This window comes from Drosophila busckii, chromosome 2R (genome assembly GCF_011750605.1).
Source record: "Drosophila busckii strain San Diego stock center, stock number 13000-0081.31 chromosome 2R, ASM1175060v1, whole genome shotgun sequence".
Classification (NCBI taxonomy): Eukaryota; Metazoa; Arthropoda; class Insecta; order Diptera; family Drosophilidae; genus Drosophila; species Drosophila busckii.
In genome coordinates, this window is record NC_046605.1 from 5,684,004 (window position 1) to 5,700,781 (window position 16,778).

At 40.0% G+C, this 16,778-nt stretch overlaps 1 protein-coding gene across 18 annotated transcripts in view; it reads left to right on the plus strand.

Moving 5' to 3' along the window:
* LOC108596070 (ELKS/Rab6-interacting/CAST family member 1) overlaps positions 1–11,769 on the plus strand; it is a 35,047-nt gene extending 23,278 nt beyond the window's left edge. For 4 of the 18 annotated variants that reach the window (XM_017981464.1, XM_017981472.1, XM_017981465.1 and 1 more), the window contains 16 exons: positions 1,692–1,781; positions 1,852–2,097; positions 2,156–2,644; positions 2,958–2,990; positions 3,572–3,610; positions 4,072–4,188; positions 5,078–5,098; positions 6,252–6,434; positions 6,506–6,826; positions 7,144–7,332; positions 7,673–9,415; positions 9,475–9,711; positions 9,771–10,213; positions 10,272–10,406; positions 10,464–10,527; positions 10,585–11,769. In XM_017981464.1, the coding sequence (XP_017836953.1) occupies positions 1,692–1,781; positions 1,852–2,097; positions 2,156–2,644; positions 2,958–2,990; positions 3,572–3,610; positions 4,072–4,188; positions 5,078–5,098; positions 6,252–6,434; positions 6,506–6,826; positions 7,144–7,332; positions 7,673–9,415; positions 9,475–9,711; positions 9,771–10,213; positions 10,272–10,406; positions 10,464–10,527; positions 10,585–10,620 (4,386 nt within the window). In that variant the 3' untranslated portion in view covers positions 10,621–11,769. Of the gene's footprint in view, positions 1–1,691; positions 1,782–1,851; positions 2,098–2,155; positions 2,651–2,957; positions 2,991–3,571; positions 3,611–4,071; positions 4,189–5,077; positions 5,099–6,251; positions 6,435–6,505; positions 6,827–7,143; positions 7,333–7,672; positions 9,416–9,474; positions 9,712–9,770; positions 10,214–10,271; positions 10,407–10,463; positions 10,528–10,584 lie in introns of all 18 variants that reach the window. The other 14 variants (XM_017981471.1, XM_017981476.1, XM_017981483.1 and 11 more) reach the window with 11 other exon arrangements.
* Positions 11,770–16,778: the final 5,009 nt, after the last annotated feature.

Genomic DNA, 16,778 nt, shown 5'->3' on the forward strand with positions numbered 1-16,778 from the left:
TATACTTATACAAAACTATATACATAACAATTTAACAATTATATAACAGTTGTGTGTATGTTAGGTGCTTTTTTTATTAACAAACTTTCGATCGATCTCTAACTATCTCTTTAACTTTAACTATCTACGTTTATTGTAGTTGCAAATTGTTCGGCTTTAAACTATGTTGAACATGATTTTTATTCGCGACGCTTTGTCGCACGTTTTTTCGAATTAGAATTTTTGCATTTTTCTCTAAGAAAGTTACGAAAACGTTTGTTATGCAATTTGTAGTTTTTTAGTACTTAAGTAGTAATCAAAACTGGAGTTACTCTGATTTGTCTTTTTTAAATAGCATAGCGTACTTATACTAAATTGTAGTTTACACACACACACGTAATTAGTTCAATGTGTGTGTGTAGTAAAATAAGCGTATACAATACGCCTGCCCCCCCTCTTTAAAGAGCAGCAATAAAAACAACAACAACAGCTGCTGTCATTGTGTTCATAGGCAAAACTAATTTAGTGCATTTCATTTTGGTAAGCATTTTGTTTTTGCCCTATAGCCCGTATAAACTGTAAAAGCTCTCTCTAGTCATAAGCAAGGATAATAAGCTTAACACTAGCCAATTGAAAGCATTTATGTCAGCAATGTCGCTGTCGTTGTAAAGGACATGCAAAGAATATAAATATAAACTACTATAAGCATAGACAATTCACTTACACACACACACACACACACACACATATGCATACACATACACATGCATTGTTTTGCTGACTTTGTTTAAATCTGTTAACATCTACAAGACGATAAATTGTTGATGAAAAAAGAAGCATTTAAAAGAAGAAGAAGATGAAAATGAAAACCATACAATGATGAAAACTTGAATATTTATATATATATTACTTACGTATGTATACATGCATAACAATAAAAAAAAAAAACAAATATATATTGTACAATTATTAAATATATATATACATATATATACATAATTACTATTCCAGCGATATATTTATACACTGATTTGTATTTGTATACTTAAGCTATTATCTCAGACTTAATTCAATTTCTTGAAGCAAACCGTGTGCTCGAAACTCGAAAGCTCGAAATCTGTTATACTTAATACAACCAACAAAAGAAAATAATAATAAAAAAACAAAAAACAAGAACCTAACTCTTAAGCCATTATAAATGAAAACAAACTTTCGAAAAGCAAATAATAAAAATTTAACATGCGACAAACCGAATGAATAAAGCTATACATTATGACCCCTCACACACACACACACACACAAAATACACTTATACGTAACTGTTATACAAGTATAACAGTAATTTGCAGTTGGGGCAACATACAAAACTCTGACACACACATTGCGGCATTTTGCTCGCCCACACACACACACACAATGATAACCCCTTTTACTCGCTACTCTCTACTCGCTACTCGCCTTGCCACCAAATAACCAAAATCGCTCATACGACATGTTAGCCACCATTTCTCATCTCTTACACAATTGCGCCGCAATTCGCACCAAAAACACCTCAAATATGTAAAAACTCTCAAGCGCATTTTTTTGTACTAGGCAAGGCAGCTGCGTTGCTTTGTAGTTTGTCAATTGTAATTTTAAAATTCTGGTCTATCTATATCTATATCTTATGCTACCTTCCCTACAATAACCAACAACCAAACCCACAACTACAGTTGGACGAATTCCGTCTTGAAATACAAAGAAGGGATCAAGAGATCTTGGCGATGGCGGCCAAAATGAAAACGCTAGAGGAGCAGCATCAGGTAATTCCCGCTAATTTGGCGCCACTTAGCATTTGAATGTTTTATGCACAGTAAAAATAACTTTCGTTAGGACTATCAGCGGCACATAGCGGTGCTCAAGGAGTCGCTATGTGCCAAAGAGGAGCACTACAATATGCTGCAGACGGATGTCGAGGAGATGCGCGCCCGCCTAGAGGAGAAGAATCGCCTGATCGAGAAGAAGACGCAGGGCACGCTGCAGACGGTGCAGGAGCGCAATCGTCTGACCAGCGAGCTCACCGAGATCAAGGATCACATGGACATCAAGGATCGCAAAATCAGCGTGCTACAGCGCAAGGTTAGCCAAAAGGGCACAGACAAAAGTAAATCTAAATCTAACTCAAATGCATTGATAGATTGAAAACCTGGAGGATCTGCTGAAGGAGAAGGACAACCAGGTGGACATGGCACGCGCACGTCTATCAGCAATGCAAGCGCATCATAGCAGCTCCGAGGGCGCACTCACCAGCTTAGAGGAAGCCATTGGCGACAAGGAGAAGCAAATGGCGCAGCTGCGCGAGCAACGCGATCGTGCCGAGCATGAAAAGCAGGAGGAGCGTGATCTGCACGAGCGCGAGGTGGCCGACTACAAGATGAAGCTGCGTGCCGCTGAGAGCGATGTGGAGAAGCTGCAGACGCGACTGGAGCGTGCAGTGAACGAGCGCGAGCGTCTGGAAATCAAGCTGGAGGCCTCACAAAGCGAACTGGGCAAGTCCAAGGCGGAGCTAGAAAAGGCCACCTGCGAAATGGGACGCAGCAGCGCCGACTGGGAGTCGACCAAGCAGCGCATAGCACGCCTCGAGCTGGAGAATGAGCGATTGAAACACGATCTGGAGCGTTCGCAGGTACTCGTGCATTATCACCGGTTCGCCGGCTCACAGTTCAGCTTAGTTCTAGCCCATATACTTATGCCCTATGACCTTAACCTATGTCTGTGTGTACATATATGTATAACTAAGCTCGGCTATAACTATAAAGGCAAACTAAACTATAAACTATATATATATCAATATCAAATACTATATATTTGCCTCTATGTGTGCTATATATTTACATGTACACTACAACAACAACAACAACAAAATCTATCGCATCCCAACAACTTAAATCTCACTCAACAATATCTATAAATTAATCCAAACATTAAACAACAACTAGATGCAGCTAGAAGAACAGACCACACTACACAAAGTAAGCCTATATGCCAACCTCAAAAGAAAAACCTCTTAGCTTGTAACTTTAGTAATGTCCTTGCTTGTTTATACTGCATACAAAAATTAACTTAGCTCTGCACCTTGTTTTCGTTTGTAGTCAACATCAGTAACAACTAATGCCAGCAGGTCTACATTTCATTTTTTATTATTTAAATACATTTGAGTTGGAAAACAAGTCTCTAAACTAATTGGACTAACATTAGTGCTTATCCCTTAAATAAATTAGCGTACATAAAGCATTAGCTTACTAACAACAACAACACGTGCGCCACTCAAAGCACCACATTTGTCCTAAATGTAGCACTACACACACACGCACGCACACGCACTCATGACTAGTTTAGTAGGTTTTGATTTAATCGCACACGATTACAAATTGATGTGCATAATAATTCAAAGCAGCTAGCACACAACAATAACAACAACAACATGCATAACAAGTACAGCCATCAGCACCTCTATTAAGTATGCGCCATGCAATTGTCTATTCTTTGTTATGGTCTAATTGTTGCTGAACATGAACATACATATATCGTATACTATACTACTACTTTGCAGAATGTACAGAAATTAATGTTCGAAACGGGCAAAATATCGGTAAGTTGGCCACACAGCCACGCCCACGTATACACACCAAAGTAGCTGTCAGCTAGTCAGTTATATATATATATATCTGAATGCATTATTCATATATTGCTCATACGCAGCGCAGTCTGTTAGAGACGCAGGTTCAGCTTATTAAGCAATCAAATCAGGCTTCAACTTTGGTATATTTTTTCAAAGCGATTGTTGAAAGCGTTAAATGCACTTTGCCAGGAATTCCAAATCAAACTCATGTTCATATCAATACACATTTTGTTCTTTTAAGTTAATTGCATGCCACAAATATAACAACTGCGTATATTACGTATACGCAGCAGCGCCTGCTGGTCAACACTTGCTAATTGTTTGCAACTTTTCTTTGTTTGTGCCTTGCTTAACTTTTAAACGCTGTTTAGTGCTGCGTTCGAGCGTTTTAATTACATACTAATAGAATTATTTTGCGTTTCGCCGTAAAGACAACGTTTGGACGCACCACAATGACCACGTCACAGGAGCTGGATCGAGCGCAGGAGCGCGCCGACAAGGCGTCCGCTGAGCTGCGGCGCACGCAGGCAGAGCTGCGAGTGACACAGGTAAAGTCATTAATATACACTTTAATCATATTAACTACTACTACTACTACTACTACTATATACATTAACTAACTATGCATACATATATTGTATATTCGCGTGATTTATTATTTTAGTTAGTTTAGTTGTCTATGCGTAATACACAGTGTATATGCTATATCTACTATATATATCTATTATATTAACTACGAATATTCGTGCGAGCAACTATTTCATGTCTCTGTGTGCGTGTGCGTATCTATTCTTATGTTGATAACGACTTCTCTCTTTTCACACATGAGAGCCTTCATTTGTCTAACTGCTCAACTGCAACTAAACTAAACACTTGTGCATTAAATTCCAAAGCTATCACTAACACACAAACACACACATTTATATTGCTAAGAGCAGCAACAAGAACAACCGCAGCAATAACCAAACCACACACACACATTGCCACACATGCGCACCTGCAATTCTATTATCTACGTGTGTAAATAATTAAGTGCTAAAAACTATTTGAGAAATTTTTCATTACGACAGCTGTTTAAAAAGTTGCTAAGAATTTCAAAAACTTTGAACAAAAGTAAAGTAAAAAGAATTTATAGTTGCGTCAAATTATGACGCAGCAAGTTTTTGAAATTCAGCAATTAATTAATAAACTAGTGAAATTTTAGTGATAACTTAGCGCAGCGTAAACTTTTATTGCTCGTTGTAAAAATGACTTTTGCTGTACGAAAACTTGCAAGTCATGTGTATATATAGTATTAACGTAAAGTAAATTCAGCTATATATAAATTTTATGATATATATTTCTATATATTTTGTGATTTGTTTTATTTGAAAATGCCTGTATACTAAAACCAAAACTCTATCTAAATCGTTGTGCTTACATTCATTTTCTATATAGGGCGACTTTGATAAACGTTTTGTGAGTAAATGCTTATAAACAACAAACACACACAAACAAAATATACTAACTAAGAAACAAAAGCAAACAGCAACTAAAACATGCGATGCTCAAAAATTCAAATATTTATTACTGTATGTAGCCCAAGTCTAAAGCATAATTAGTTGTCATCCAAAATTGCGTGTCATGTGTTTTAATTACTGTACATTTGCCTTAAACAAACAAATAATAAACATAAAATACATAAACTTCATGCTCCTTGTATAAAATCGCTTATCAGCCTCAGCCCATATCATTCATGGACTATCGAGCATAGCTTGCTGGATAGCCTTACTTCTGCATGAGGATGTGTGTATTGTTGTAAGCACTAAAAACTAGAAAAAAAATTAAAAAACTTTAAGTTCCAAGTGATGCCTAAGACCACAAGAAACTTTTATGCAATGTAAATCATGTACTATGTATTTCCAAGAAGCCAATAGTTACCTGCCAGGTACACAAAGTTACACATACACACAGACTCACACACACGCATACACACATACACATAGCCAGAATCAACACGCAGCCATTTGCAACGTGACTTTGCCAACTGTTTTTAGCCCCAAGCAAAACTTTTGGCTGATTTACCTAAGCTGTTAATTTCTTGAGCTCACACATACATACACACACACACGCTTACACACACACAGCTGTACATTATAAATACAAACTTTGTCTTAAAAACTCTTTGCCTTAATACTCGTAGCTTAAACTTTTCTTTCACACACACTCACACACCTTTGTATCTCATACTAATTTGCACTCGAGCGCCACCTATTGTCAGCCTACATTGCCTGCTCTCTCATCCACTGTCTATTGTCAATTCGCTTTTGTGTCTCTCAGCCTCAGCCACGCAGCATTTATAACTCGCTCGCTCGCTAGTCGTTGTAATCGTTATCGTATCGTATCGTAATCGTTATCGTATTTATTATTAAGTACTTGTTGTTTACCTTTCGTTACGTCTGTCAGTCAGACAGACAATCAGTCAGTCAGTCAGTCAGTCAATCAAACAAGCATTTAAGACCTTGCTCACATGATGCCTGTAAATAATATCCGTATCCTCATCCAATTTACCCCCCAAAAAAAACAACAACAAATGAATATGTTTACCAACAAATCGTTGAACGACGATCAGTCGGATGCGGAGCGTGCACGCGAAGAGGCCGCCGCCTTGCAGGAGAAACTGGAAAAGAGCCAGGGCGAGGTGTACAGACTCAAGGCGAAGCTGGAGAATGCCCAAGGCGAACAGGAGAGCCTGCGCCTGGAGCTGGAGAAGGCACAGGGCGGTGTCTCGCGTATTCACGCCGATCGCGATCGGGTAGGCCAAACTTCTCTATAGCTTTTACCTTAAACACCCCCACCTAACGTCCTAACATCCTTGCTGCGCAGGCGTTCGCTGAGGTGGAGAAAATCAAGGAAGAAATGGAACGCACGCAGGCAACGCTGGGCAAGTCGCAGCTGCAGCACGAGAAGCTGCAAAACTCACTGGACAAGGCGCAGAACGAGGTCGATCATCTGCAGGACAAACTAGACAAGGCCTGCACCGAAAACCGACGCCTGGTGCTCGAAAAAGAGAAGCTCACCTACGACTACGACAATCTGCAGTCGCAGCTGGACAAGGCGCTGGGCCAGGCGGCGCGCATGCAGAAGGAGCGTGAGACACTCACGCTGGACACCGATCGCATACGCGAAAAGTTGGAGAAAACGCAGGTACGACCAACAAAAAAAAAAGAAACCAACGAATCACACACAAGCTCAAACTCAAATCCCAGTCTCAAGCCGCTTTCTTGTCTGTTAGCCCCATCCCCAAACTGTACATAACCTCAATACATTTCATTCATATAAACATAGCTGTGTTTGCTCAGTGTACTACTAACCCGCATATACATATATAACAAACATATATACTACATATATATATATATACGTAACTATCTTTCCACTATCTATATGCTATGTGTGTTGTAACTACTTACACTACTCTCCCAAAATATAATACGAAAAAAAAACAACAACAACCACAACAGATGCATTTAGCGCGCATACAAAAGGAACGTGATCAATTCTCCGATGAGCTGGAAACGCTCAAGGAGCGCTCAGAGTCCTCCAACACGCTGCTCATGAAGGCTGCACGCGATCGCGAGGCCATGCAAACCGATTTGGAAGTGCTCAAGGAGCGTTACGAGAAATCGCATGCCATACAACAAAAACTGCAGGTAATTGCTAAAAGCAAAGCACACGAAATATCGAACAACAGCAAGCTTTAGGTACTTCCAATTGGCTTTATAAACTATGCTACTATATACTTTTAACTACCAAAATACTCAACAAAATACTTGACTTGTCGTACTACTACTCGTATACTTGTTTTTAAACGCAAACGCATGAGCAACTGACAACTACTACCAGTGAAATTGGCTGTTTGTAAATTTTTTTTTGTAGCTTCTAACACTGCTTGGCATACACTATATATATATATATCGCATATAGTTGCCATCCAACTAGCTTATGCGCTTTACTACTTAAGCCTGCTGGCCATTTGCTTTGAACTTGCAGATGGAGCGCGACGATGCGGTGACCGAGGTGGAAATACTCAAGGAGAAGCTGGACAAAGCGCTCTATGCCAGTCAGAAGCTAATCGACGAGAAGGACACCTCCAACAAGGAGTTCGAGAAGATGCTGGAGAAGTACGATCGTGCCCAGAACGAAATCTATCGCCTGCAGTCGAGATGCGATACCGCCGAGGCGGATCGCGCGCGTCTTGAGGTGGAAGCTGAGCGCTCTGGCTTGGCTGCCAGCAAGGCGCGTGAGGATCTGCGCAAGCTGCAGGACGAGAGCACACGCCTGCAGGAAGCCTGCGATCGCGCAGCGCTGCAGCTGAGTCGCGCCAAGGAGTGCGAGGACAATGCGCGCAGTGAGCTCGAGCACAATCGAGATCGCTTCGACAAGCTGGCAACGGACATTAGACGCGCGCAGGGCGAGAAGGAGCATCTGCAGTCGGAGCTGGAGCGTGTTAGCTACGAGCTGGAGCGTGCGCATGCGGCACAGACCAAGGCCAGCGCTAGTGTGGAGGCGGCCAAGGAGGAGGCGGCACACTATGCCGTCGAGCTGGAGAAAATGCGCGAGCGCTATGAGAAGAACCAAGTGGAGCTGCGCAAGCTGCAGGATACGGACACGTTTGGACGCGAGACGCGCCGCCTGAAGGAGGAGAACGAGCGTCTGCGCGAAAAGCTGGACAAGACGCTCATGGAGCTGGAGACCATACGCGGCAAGTCGCAATACGAGTCCGAGTCGTTTGAGAAGTACAAGGACAAGTACGAGAAGATCGAGAACGAGATACAGAACATGGAGACGAAGCTGCACGAGACTAGCTTGCAGCTGGAGCTGTCCAAGGGCGAGGTGGCCAAACTGTTGGCCAATCAGGACAAGCAGCGCAGCGAGCTGGAGCGCGCGCACATTGAGCGCGAGAAGGCGCGCGACAAGCACGAGAAGCTGCTGAAGGAGGTCGATCGTTTGCGCCTGCAACAGTCCTCGGTGAGCCCCGGCGAGCCGGTGCGTTCGTCCGTATCGCTATCAGCGGGCGAGCGCCAGGAGATCGATCGGCTGCGTGATCGCCTGGAGAAGGCGCTGCAGTCGCGCGATGCTACCGAACTGGAGGCCGGTCGCTTGGCCAAGGAACTGGAGAAGGCACAAATGCATCTGGCCAAACAGCAGGAGAACACCGAATCGACGCGCATCGAATTCGAGCGCATGGGCGCCGAGCTGGGACGCCTGCACGATCGTCTGGAGAAATCCGAGGCGGAGCGCGAGTCGCTGCGGCAGTCAAGCCGCGGCGCCGCCGCCGCCCCCAGCAGCGCACCCAATCCACAGCTGGAGAAGCATGTGCAGAAGCTGGAGACAGACATCAAGCAGCTGGCCATGGAGCGCGAACAGCTCGTGCTGCAGCTGGAGAAGAGCCAGGAGATACTCATGAACTTCCAGAAGGAGCTGCAAAATGCCGAAACGGAATTGCAAAAGACACGCGAAGAGAACCGCAAGCTGCGCAACGGCGAGCGCGTGGCGCCCGCCGCACCCGCCGAGATACAAGCCATGCAGAAGGAGATTCAAGCGATGCAGCAGAAGCTGCAGGAATCCGAACGCGCTCTGGCGGCGGCTGGACAGCAACAACAGCAGGCAGCCAGCGCTGCAGCTGGCGCAAGTCGCGAGGAGATCGAGCAATGGCGCAAGGTCATCGAGCAGGAGAAGAATCGCGCCGACATGGCGGACAAGGCGGCTCAGGAGATGCACAAGCGCATACAGGTGAGTTCAAGTAGTGTGCGTGCTTAACCTAGCATTAAATTCACCTACGTTCTGCTTAGCTTATGGACCAACACATCAAGGATCAGCATGCGCAGATGCAAAAGATGCAGCAGCAAATGCAGCAGCAGACAGCGCAAGCGGCGCAGCAGCAGCAGCAGCAATCGGCTGCAGCCAGCAGCGGCGTCGATGCCAAGGAGCTGGAGAAGGTCAAGACGGAGCTGCAAGCGGCCTGCACGGAGCGCGATCGCTTCCAGCAGCAGCTGGAGCTGCTGGTGCAGGAGCTGGAAAAGAGTCAGGTAAGTCAACTGTGCATTAAATGTGAGTCTGCTTACTTAACTTTTATTATGCTTGGCAGTTATCCAATCAGGAGCAGTCAAAGCAGCTGCAAACCTCGCAGCAGCAAGTGCAACAGCTGCAGCAACAAATACAGCAACTGCAGCAGCAGATGCAGCAACTGCAACAGGCGGGCACAGCGGGTGCGGCTGCCACGGATGTGCAGCGACAGCAGCTGGAGCAGCAGCAGAAGCAGCTGGAGGAAGTGCGCAAGCAAATCGACAACCAGGCAAAGGCCACCGAAGGCGAGCGTAAGATCATTGATGAGCAGCGCAAGCAGATCGAGGCCAAGCGCAAGGACATTGAGGACAAGGAAAAGAAAATGGCCGAGTTCGATGTGCAGCTGCGCAAGCGCAAGGAGCAAATGGATCAGCTGGAGAAGTCGCTGCAGACACAAGGCGGCGGCGCCGCAGCAGCGGGTGAACTCAATAAGAAGTTAATGGATACGCAGCGGCAGCTGGAAGCGTAAGTTTTACTATATAAACTAGCTGCGTATGCGTAATATTTGATTTTCTGCTTACAGCTGTGTCAAGGAGCTGCAAAACACAAAAGAGGAGCACAAGAAGGCAGCTACAGAAACGGAACGTCTGCTGCAATTGGTACAAATGTCACAAGAGGAGCAAAATGCCAAAGAGAAGACCATTATGGATTTGCAACAGTAAGTGGCATTAACATTAAACATTAACTCTAAACTAATATTATTTGTGCCTTGCAGAGCCTTAAAGATCGCTCAAGCCAAAGTCAAACAAGCACAAACCCAGCAACAGCAGCAACAGGATGTAAGTTTATCTTTTATAACAATTGTTTACTATTATTAATTTTTATATTGTTTACAGGCTGGACCCGCTGGCTTCCTGAAGAGCTTCTTCTAAACAGCCAGCTGACATATATGTATATCAAACGTGTACTATTTACAAAAAAAAACAAGAAAACCCAACACTACCAAAAAGAAAAAAACAAAACGAAAAAAAAAAACAGCAGCACTGTCTACTATTTTGTATACTACCGATACCGTTACCGACTATGCAGTATTTCTTCTATACACACACACACACATTTGTAAATGACATATGTAAATGCAAGCAAGAAATTAATTATATATATACATAATGTAATTAGGTTGCCGCTATACTCAATTTATAAATGCATTTATGTAAATGTCAAACAGCTCGTATGCAAACAAACAAACTATATATATATATATGTATATCTTTCTCTCACACTCACGCTCTGTCTAACTCCCGAACTAAAACTAAAGTAAGCAAAGTTAAGCATAAACTAAATATTGTCTACCGTTACAGCAGCATTCCTACATACTTATATATATAAATATTGTATATGCTCGCAGTTTATAGCCTCTCAACTAAGCTCACAGTTTAATGCGCTGCCCTTTCTTCTACTCGCTTTCGGTCTAAACTCAATTTCCCAATGCTGTCTAGCTCACTTGTAAATTTTTGTTCGCTGTAGAATTTATACGAATTATAGACAGCACACAGTTAAAACACACACACACTCTCTCTTGCGCTCGCTCTCTTCTTAAACAATGGCAACAACAACAAAAAGAAACATTAGCTTTATAACATGGCGTATACTTAACTTGACTTACAGCGTCACGTTGCCAACTGTTTTGAGCACAATTCTGTTTTCACACCACACTAAGTTTCTTTGCATAAGGCGCGAATGTGATTCACAAAAATCTAGCAACATATATAAAAATTATAAAGCAACATATAAACTCATTGAGGCGTCATTATCAATAAATGCTAGCGTGTCTGTTATAGTTAGTTACAAATGAACACACATACAAACACATACTGTATATAGCGCATTGAAGCATCTTACATAATCGTACAATATGTCATATAGCAAGCTACAAATTATACAGATACAATATGGTAGAGAGCAATAATTTATACTATAATCCCAGCTATAAATGTATATTATATACTATGGTTACTTATTTGATCATTATATTGCGTAGCCTTTAGCCAAAGGTTACCACAATGCAACAAAAGCGACAAAGTTTGTTAGTAATTAAATATATATATATATAAATATAAAATTATATGATAGTAACACCAGCGAATAAATTCGAGCTCTATTTTAATTAGTTCAATCTACCTGCAACTATCAAAGCATACTCATCATCCTTATGGACTCTAGGCAAATTGAAACCAGCAAAACACACTTTCCAATACTTTCTCTTCAACTCCTACTACTACTACTTACTACTCTTCTACTACTTTACTCTTGCTGTGAATGAGCTTTGAAGGTGCAGCGTACTCTGCTTTTGTTTAAATGCATCAAAGCAAATGTTATTGTTATAACAAAGTAAACTACTAAACATACAAGCCACATATATACATGCATATATATTTATATTAATATAGCATATACCATACGATATCATCTAGCAAACAAATAAACATTATATATACTAGCTTATATATATTTTTGTTTCGTTATTAAACAAAAAACAGATTTATCACTGCCAATGTTTCCATTAAAAATCAAAAAACGTAAATTAAAGTTGCAATTGTTTAGTTAATTATGCAAGTCAATAAAAAATTATGCGCATTCAAATTATGTTTCTATTGTTATTGGACAGCTACACTTAGAAAAATTGGCTCATATCATATCATAACGCTTAATGCCCCCAATCCCCAACCAGACACAGCTATTAATAGATATTTGCTATTTGAACGACCAATTAAAATACAAAATATTAGTTTGCAAATTGAAAGAACACCGTTAGAGCAGCGTTTTATTATTGAATTGTTGTCATTATTGAATTCAAATTAGTGCGTACTTAATTAAATTAATTATAATTCCAGTCACGTTGCGTTACGATTTACATTTATATTTAAACTTATAACGTATTAAAGTTAGTTAAGAGCTAATGCGCTAGTCGTTAGCTCTGTGTGTACATAACTAAGGGCCCCCTAAAGAGTTCCTAAACTAGGAACGACGGGTAAACCAAACACGAGTTGCAAGTCAAGTAATAAACGCCGCACAGTCGGCAATCTCTACTCTAATCCCATAAAGAGCCAAATGGCCAAGCTGTAAATATATACGTGAATACGTATTGAGGAGTTCGTTGTCATAAACTAATTATAAACGCCAAGTCGCGGCTATTTAGCTAAGCGTAGGATAACACAAATTGTATAATACATAAATTAAACACAAAGTACTTACTAAATACGATTTATACTACTATAAAGAGATATACATACTTATGCCGTAATTTATCAGCGTTATGAACACACACATACTCAAGTCAAGGAAGGACGCGTTTTGAAACAAGCAATTAAAGACAAATCAACAAATCGTTGGGACACATCACGTAACAGAAATATTCAAACACAACGTTGACAATATTATGACACTCACACACACACACACACACTTACACATACATTTACACTATGCTACAACATATCCAATTTAGCACACCACACTCGCATTGTAGGAAGAGAGAAACTCATACATAGAAAATGAAACACTTGCCTTTGAACGAAACATTTTGAACAAAACTTAATTTTAGCCTAGATAGTTTCAGCATATAAAGATGAAGAAGAAGCAGAAGAAGATGCAGCATCAGCAGAACAAATATAAACTAATGGTACATTGTCTATATATACATATGTAAACTTAACTTTAGCAACAAACAAAATGATAAATTTAATATTAATATTAAAAATGAAAATGGAAAAAAATAAACACACTTTAATCATATTATCCCCGCCGTCGTGTACCCAAATTACAAATTAAATTGATTACAATTTAAATAAAAAAAAACAAAAAACTAAAACTCGTACAATTAACAACTAAAGAAAGCTTCAACTTTTTCTATACAACAATTAGCAAACTCTAATATGTAATTAGCAAATTGTAAACTCAAATATTATAGGAACTCACACACACACACACCCACAAACACACACACACTATGAAAATTGTAAGGGGCTTAAGCGCCCAACTAAATGTAGTTGTAAAGTAAGGCCAATTATGAATTTATTAACTACACAGACACACACACACACACACACACGAACACATTAATTGATTGTTTTTTTTTTATAAATTTTATTTCTAAATTCGTTGCATATTTAACTTATATAGCCATGATGAACAATGTGTACTTTTGTGTACATAATTAGACTAACAAATCAATGCAAAACAAATAGATGAATATACATATGTACGTATACATAATATTTCGTATATGAAAACGTGTCTAGCAGCAAAGCGCAAAATATTTAATTAATTTAACAACAGGCAGCAGCCTAGATCAAAAACATTACTTACGATATCAAATAGCCGCAGCTACAACAACAGCAACAACAATGGCCGCAGCAGTATATTTGTTATGCATTAAAGAATTAATAATAATTAATATTACCAACAAACAACAGCTGCAAACAAAAAAACATTCGTATAAACATTTTTTTAACAAGTTTGGTGATCTACGATATTGATTATTGATAAATAAAATAATAAATAAATATATATATATATACATATATACATACATAGTTAAGACATATATTATACATATATGAACTAAATAAGTTTACAAGGTATATGCATTAAACAAATAACAACAAAAAGAACGCAACCGCAGCAACTAAATAAATAATGAATGAAAATGAAAATACGACATAAACAAATATAAATAAATAAATTTATTATATACATACATAGAAGAATATTAAAAGAAAATAAAAAAAAATCGAAAGGATATGGTATGAAAAACAAATGAAACGATTATTTGAAAACATGTTCATTATATATAAATGTCATTACAAATGTTCTTCAAAACTGCCTACCAATAAAATATATTTCAAATAATATGAATTAACGCTGTTTATCTTTTATCGCTGACTTTTGGCTAACGTTTATATATTCAAACTCTTGCGCTCGCAGCTGAACGTTTATTGTGGCGGCATGACTTTGGGTTAGTTGGCAACGCGACGGCTGGCGGAAAATTCAAAACTTCAAGGTGATTTTTATCAGCGTTGTCTGTGAAACATTTTTTAGGAATACTAAAACAATTTTTGCTAAATTTTAATGCAGTTATACAAATTAGGCGTGGTAGACACTGGGTGCACTTATATTTAATTCATGGCTTTGTATTATTCTATTTGCCTTGCTGTTGATATATAAATTAATTTCATGCTCAAGGGAATGTGTGTGCTTGTAGGTGTTGATTGATGGATTAAATAAGACATGTGGCTTTCATTTCATAATTTATATTTATTTTTAGCACTGATAGACTGAGATACCCTTTATAAACTTTTTCAAGTGCCAAAGTTTATGAAAAGGAAATGCAATAATTTGGAAGCAAATTAAATCAGGCTTGGCCTGGACCCTCAAAAATACACACACACACACCCAAACACATACAGAGACACTTACTATGCGGCATGCTGACTGAATGCCAAACAGTAAGCCGACTTCTTGGTGTCTTCGCTTAACGTTAAATGGGGCCACAGTAAGTACAGGAGCGAGGTGGAAAAAAGAAAATAAAACGATGAAAAAGTAGAAGAAGCAGAAGAGTCAGAGGACGCATTGAGCCATCGCAATTGGAATCGCAGTGCCAGCTGCCCTATTAAATATTAAAAGTCAACCACCCACACTTACACACAGCAGCGCATGATGTAATAATATACATTACATACAAACTTATGTGCATATGCTGGGGCAGTATATAAGCCCCAGCATATATATATATATACATATGTATTTTATGTATTATGTATTCAGTTAGTTGTTACTGCTCAGCTACAATTGGATTACTGCTCAAGCTCAAGCGGCAGCAGCAAAAGCTCCTTGGGCCGCAGCTGCAACCCCCAGACAATTGTCGAGCAGGCCCCAATACCCAACCCCAGATTGCGCCTGCGGCCCACTTGGCGCATGTGCTGCAAGTAGCAGCAGCTGAAGCCTCTCCCGCTCTGTTGACTGCAGCGTCAGCGTCGACGTCGCTGCCTTTTATCGATTGACCCAATTTCGTCGCTTTATATACCAGAGAGGGGCACATAGTCGTCGTCGTCGTCGTTGTCGGACGCTCATCGTTTGTTTGCGCTGCGTATAATGTTTATATAGACATAGATATGCCATATGTATGTAGATATATTTATGTATATACGGTCAGGGCACCCGCACTGGTAAAATTCCAATGGTTTCGTCCTTTCAACGTCCTTTCCACACAGCTTGGAAAGCTTTTTTCGCAATTTAATGGCCAAATATGCGCTGTGCAAAAAGCCTTGAAACACACTTAGGGGGTGGTGATTGGGAGGCCAATGCTATATAATAGTGCGGGAGTGTGTTGGAATTTTTCTGCGCTAGCAGAACATGCTGCACGGCTTATTACCAGTTTCCACTTGATGTTGGTTATTATAAATACGCTCATTATGTCATCAGCAAGAGCTGCACTCAAGCGCGAGGGATGGGGTGAGGTGGGGTGGCTTTTGGCTTGGTGGGGTCTTGGGCGTTATGCTGCTTCGTTAGGCAACATTTCATATTAGAAATATATTGAATAACTAGCAGCGGCACACTTATGTCATCAAAAGTGCAAGCTAAAAATTATTATTATCAACTGAAATCATATAGAAAGATAGAAACGTAACTGCTACATACAAATCTAAGCAACAATTTGAGTTTTAGCTGCGGAAGCAATTATTTATACAAGCTGCATTGTTTATCTTCAAAGGGTAAATAGCGCAAGTACTTATAAACAACACTTAGTACATGCTCATGGTTTTGTCTATTTGTTTGCTATTGTTTAGTTTAAACATAAACAAATGCTCGACCTAGAAACATACAAAAACACTTAGAAATATGCTTATCGGATTTAACAAAATAATGTTATATAAAGCATCAAAACTTGTAGTTAGATATAATAGATACATTTTGTATCTATGTACATGCAGTGCAGCATATGTGTGCACACTATGTAATTACATACAGAAAATGACACGTGTAATTGACCTACTTTCCCTATACGAACGAAAAAAAAAACGCGCTTGAG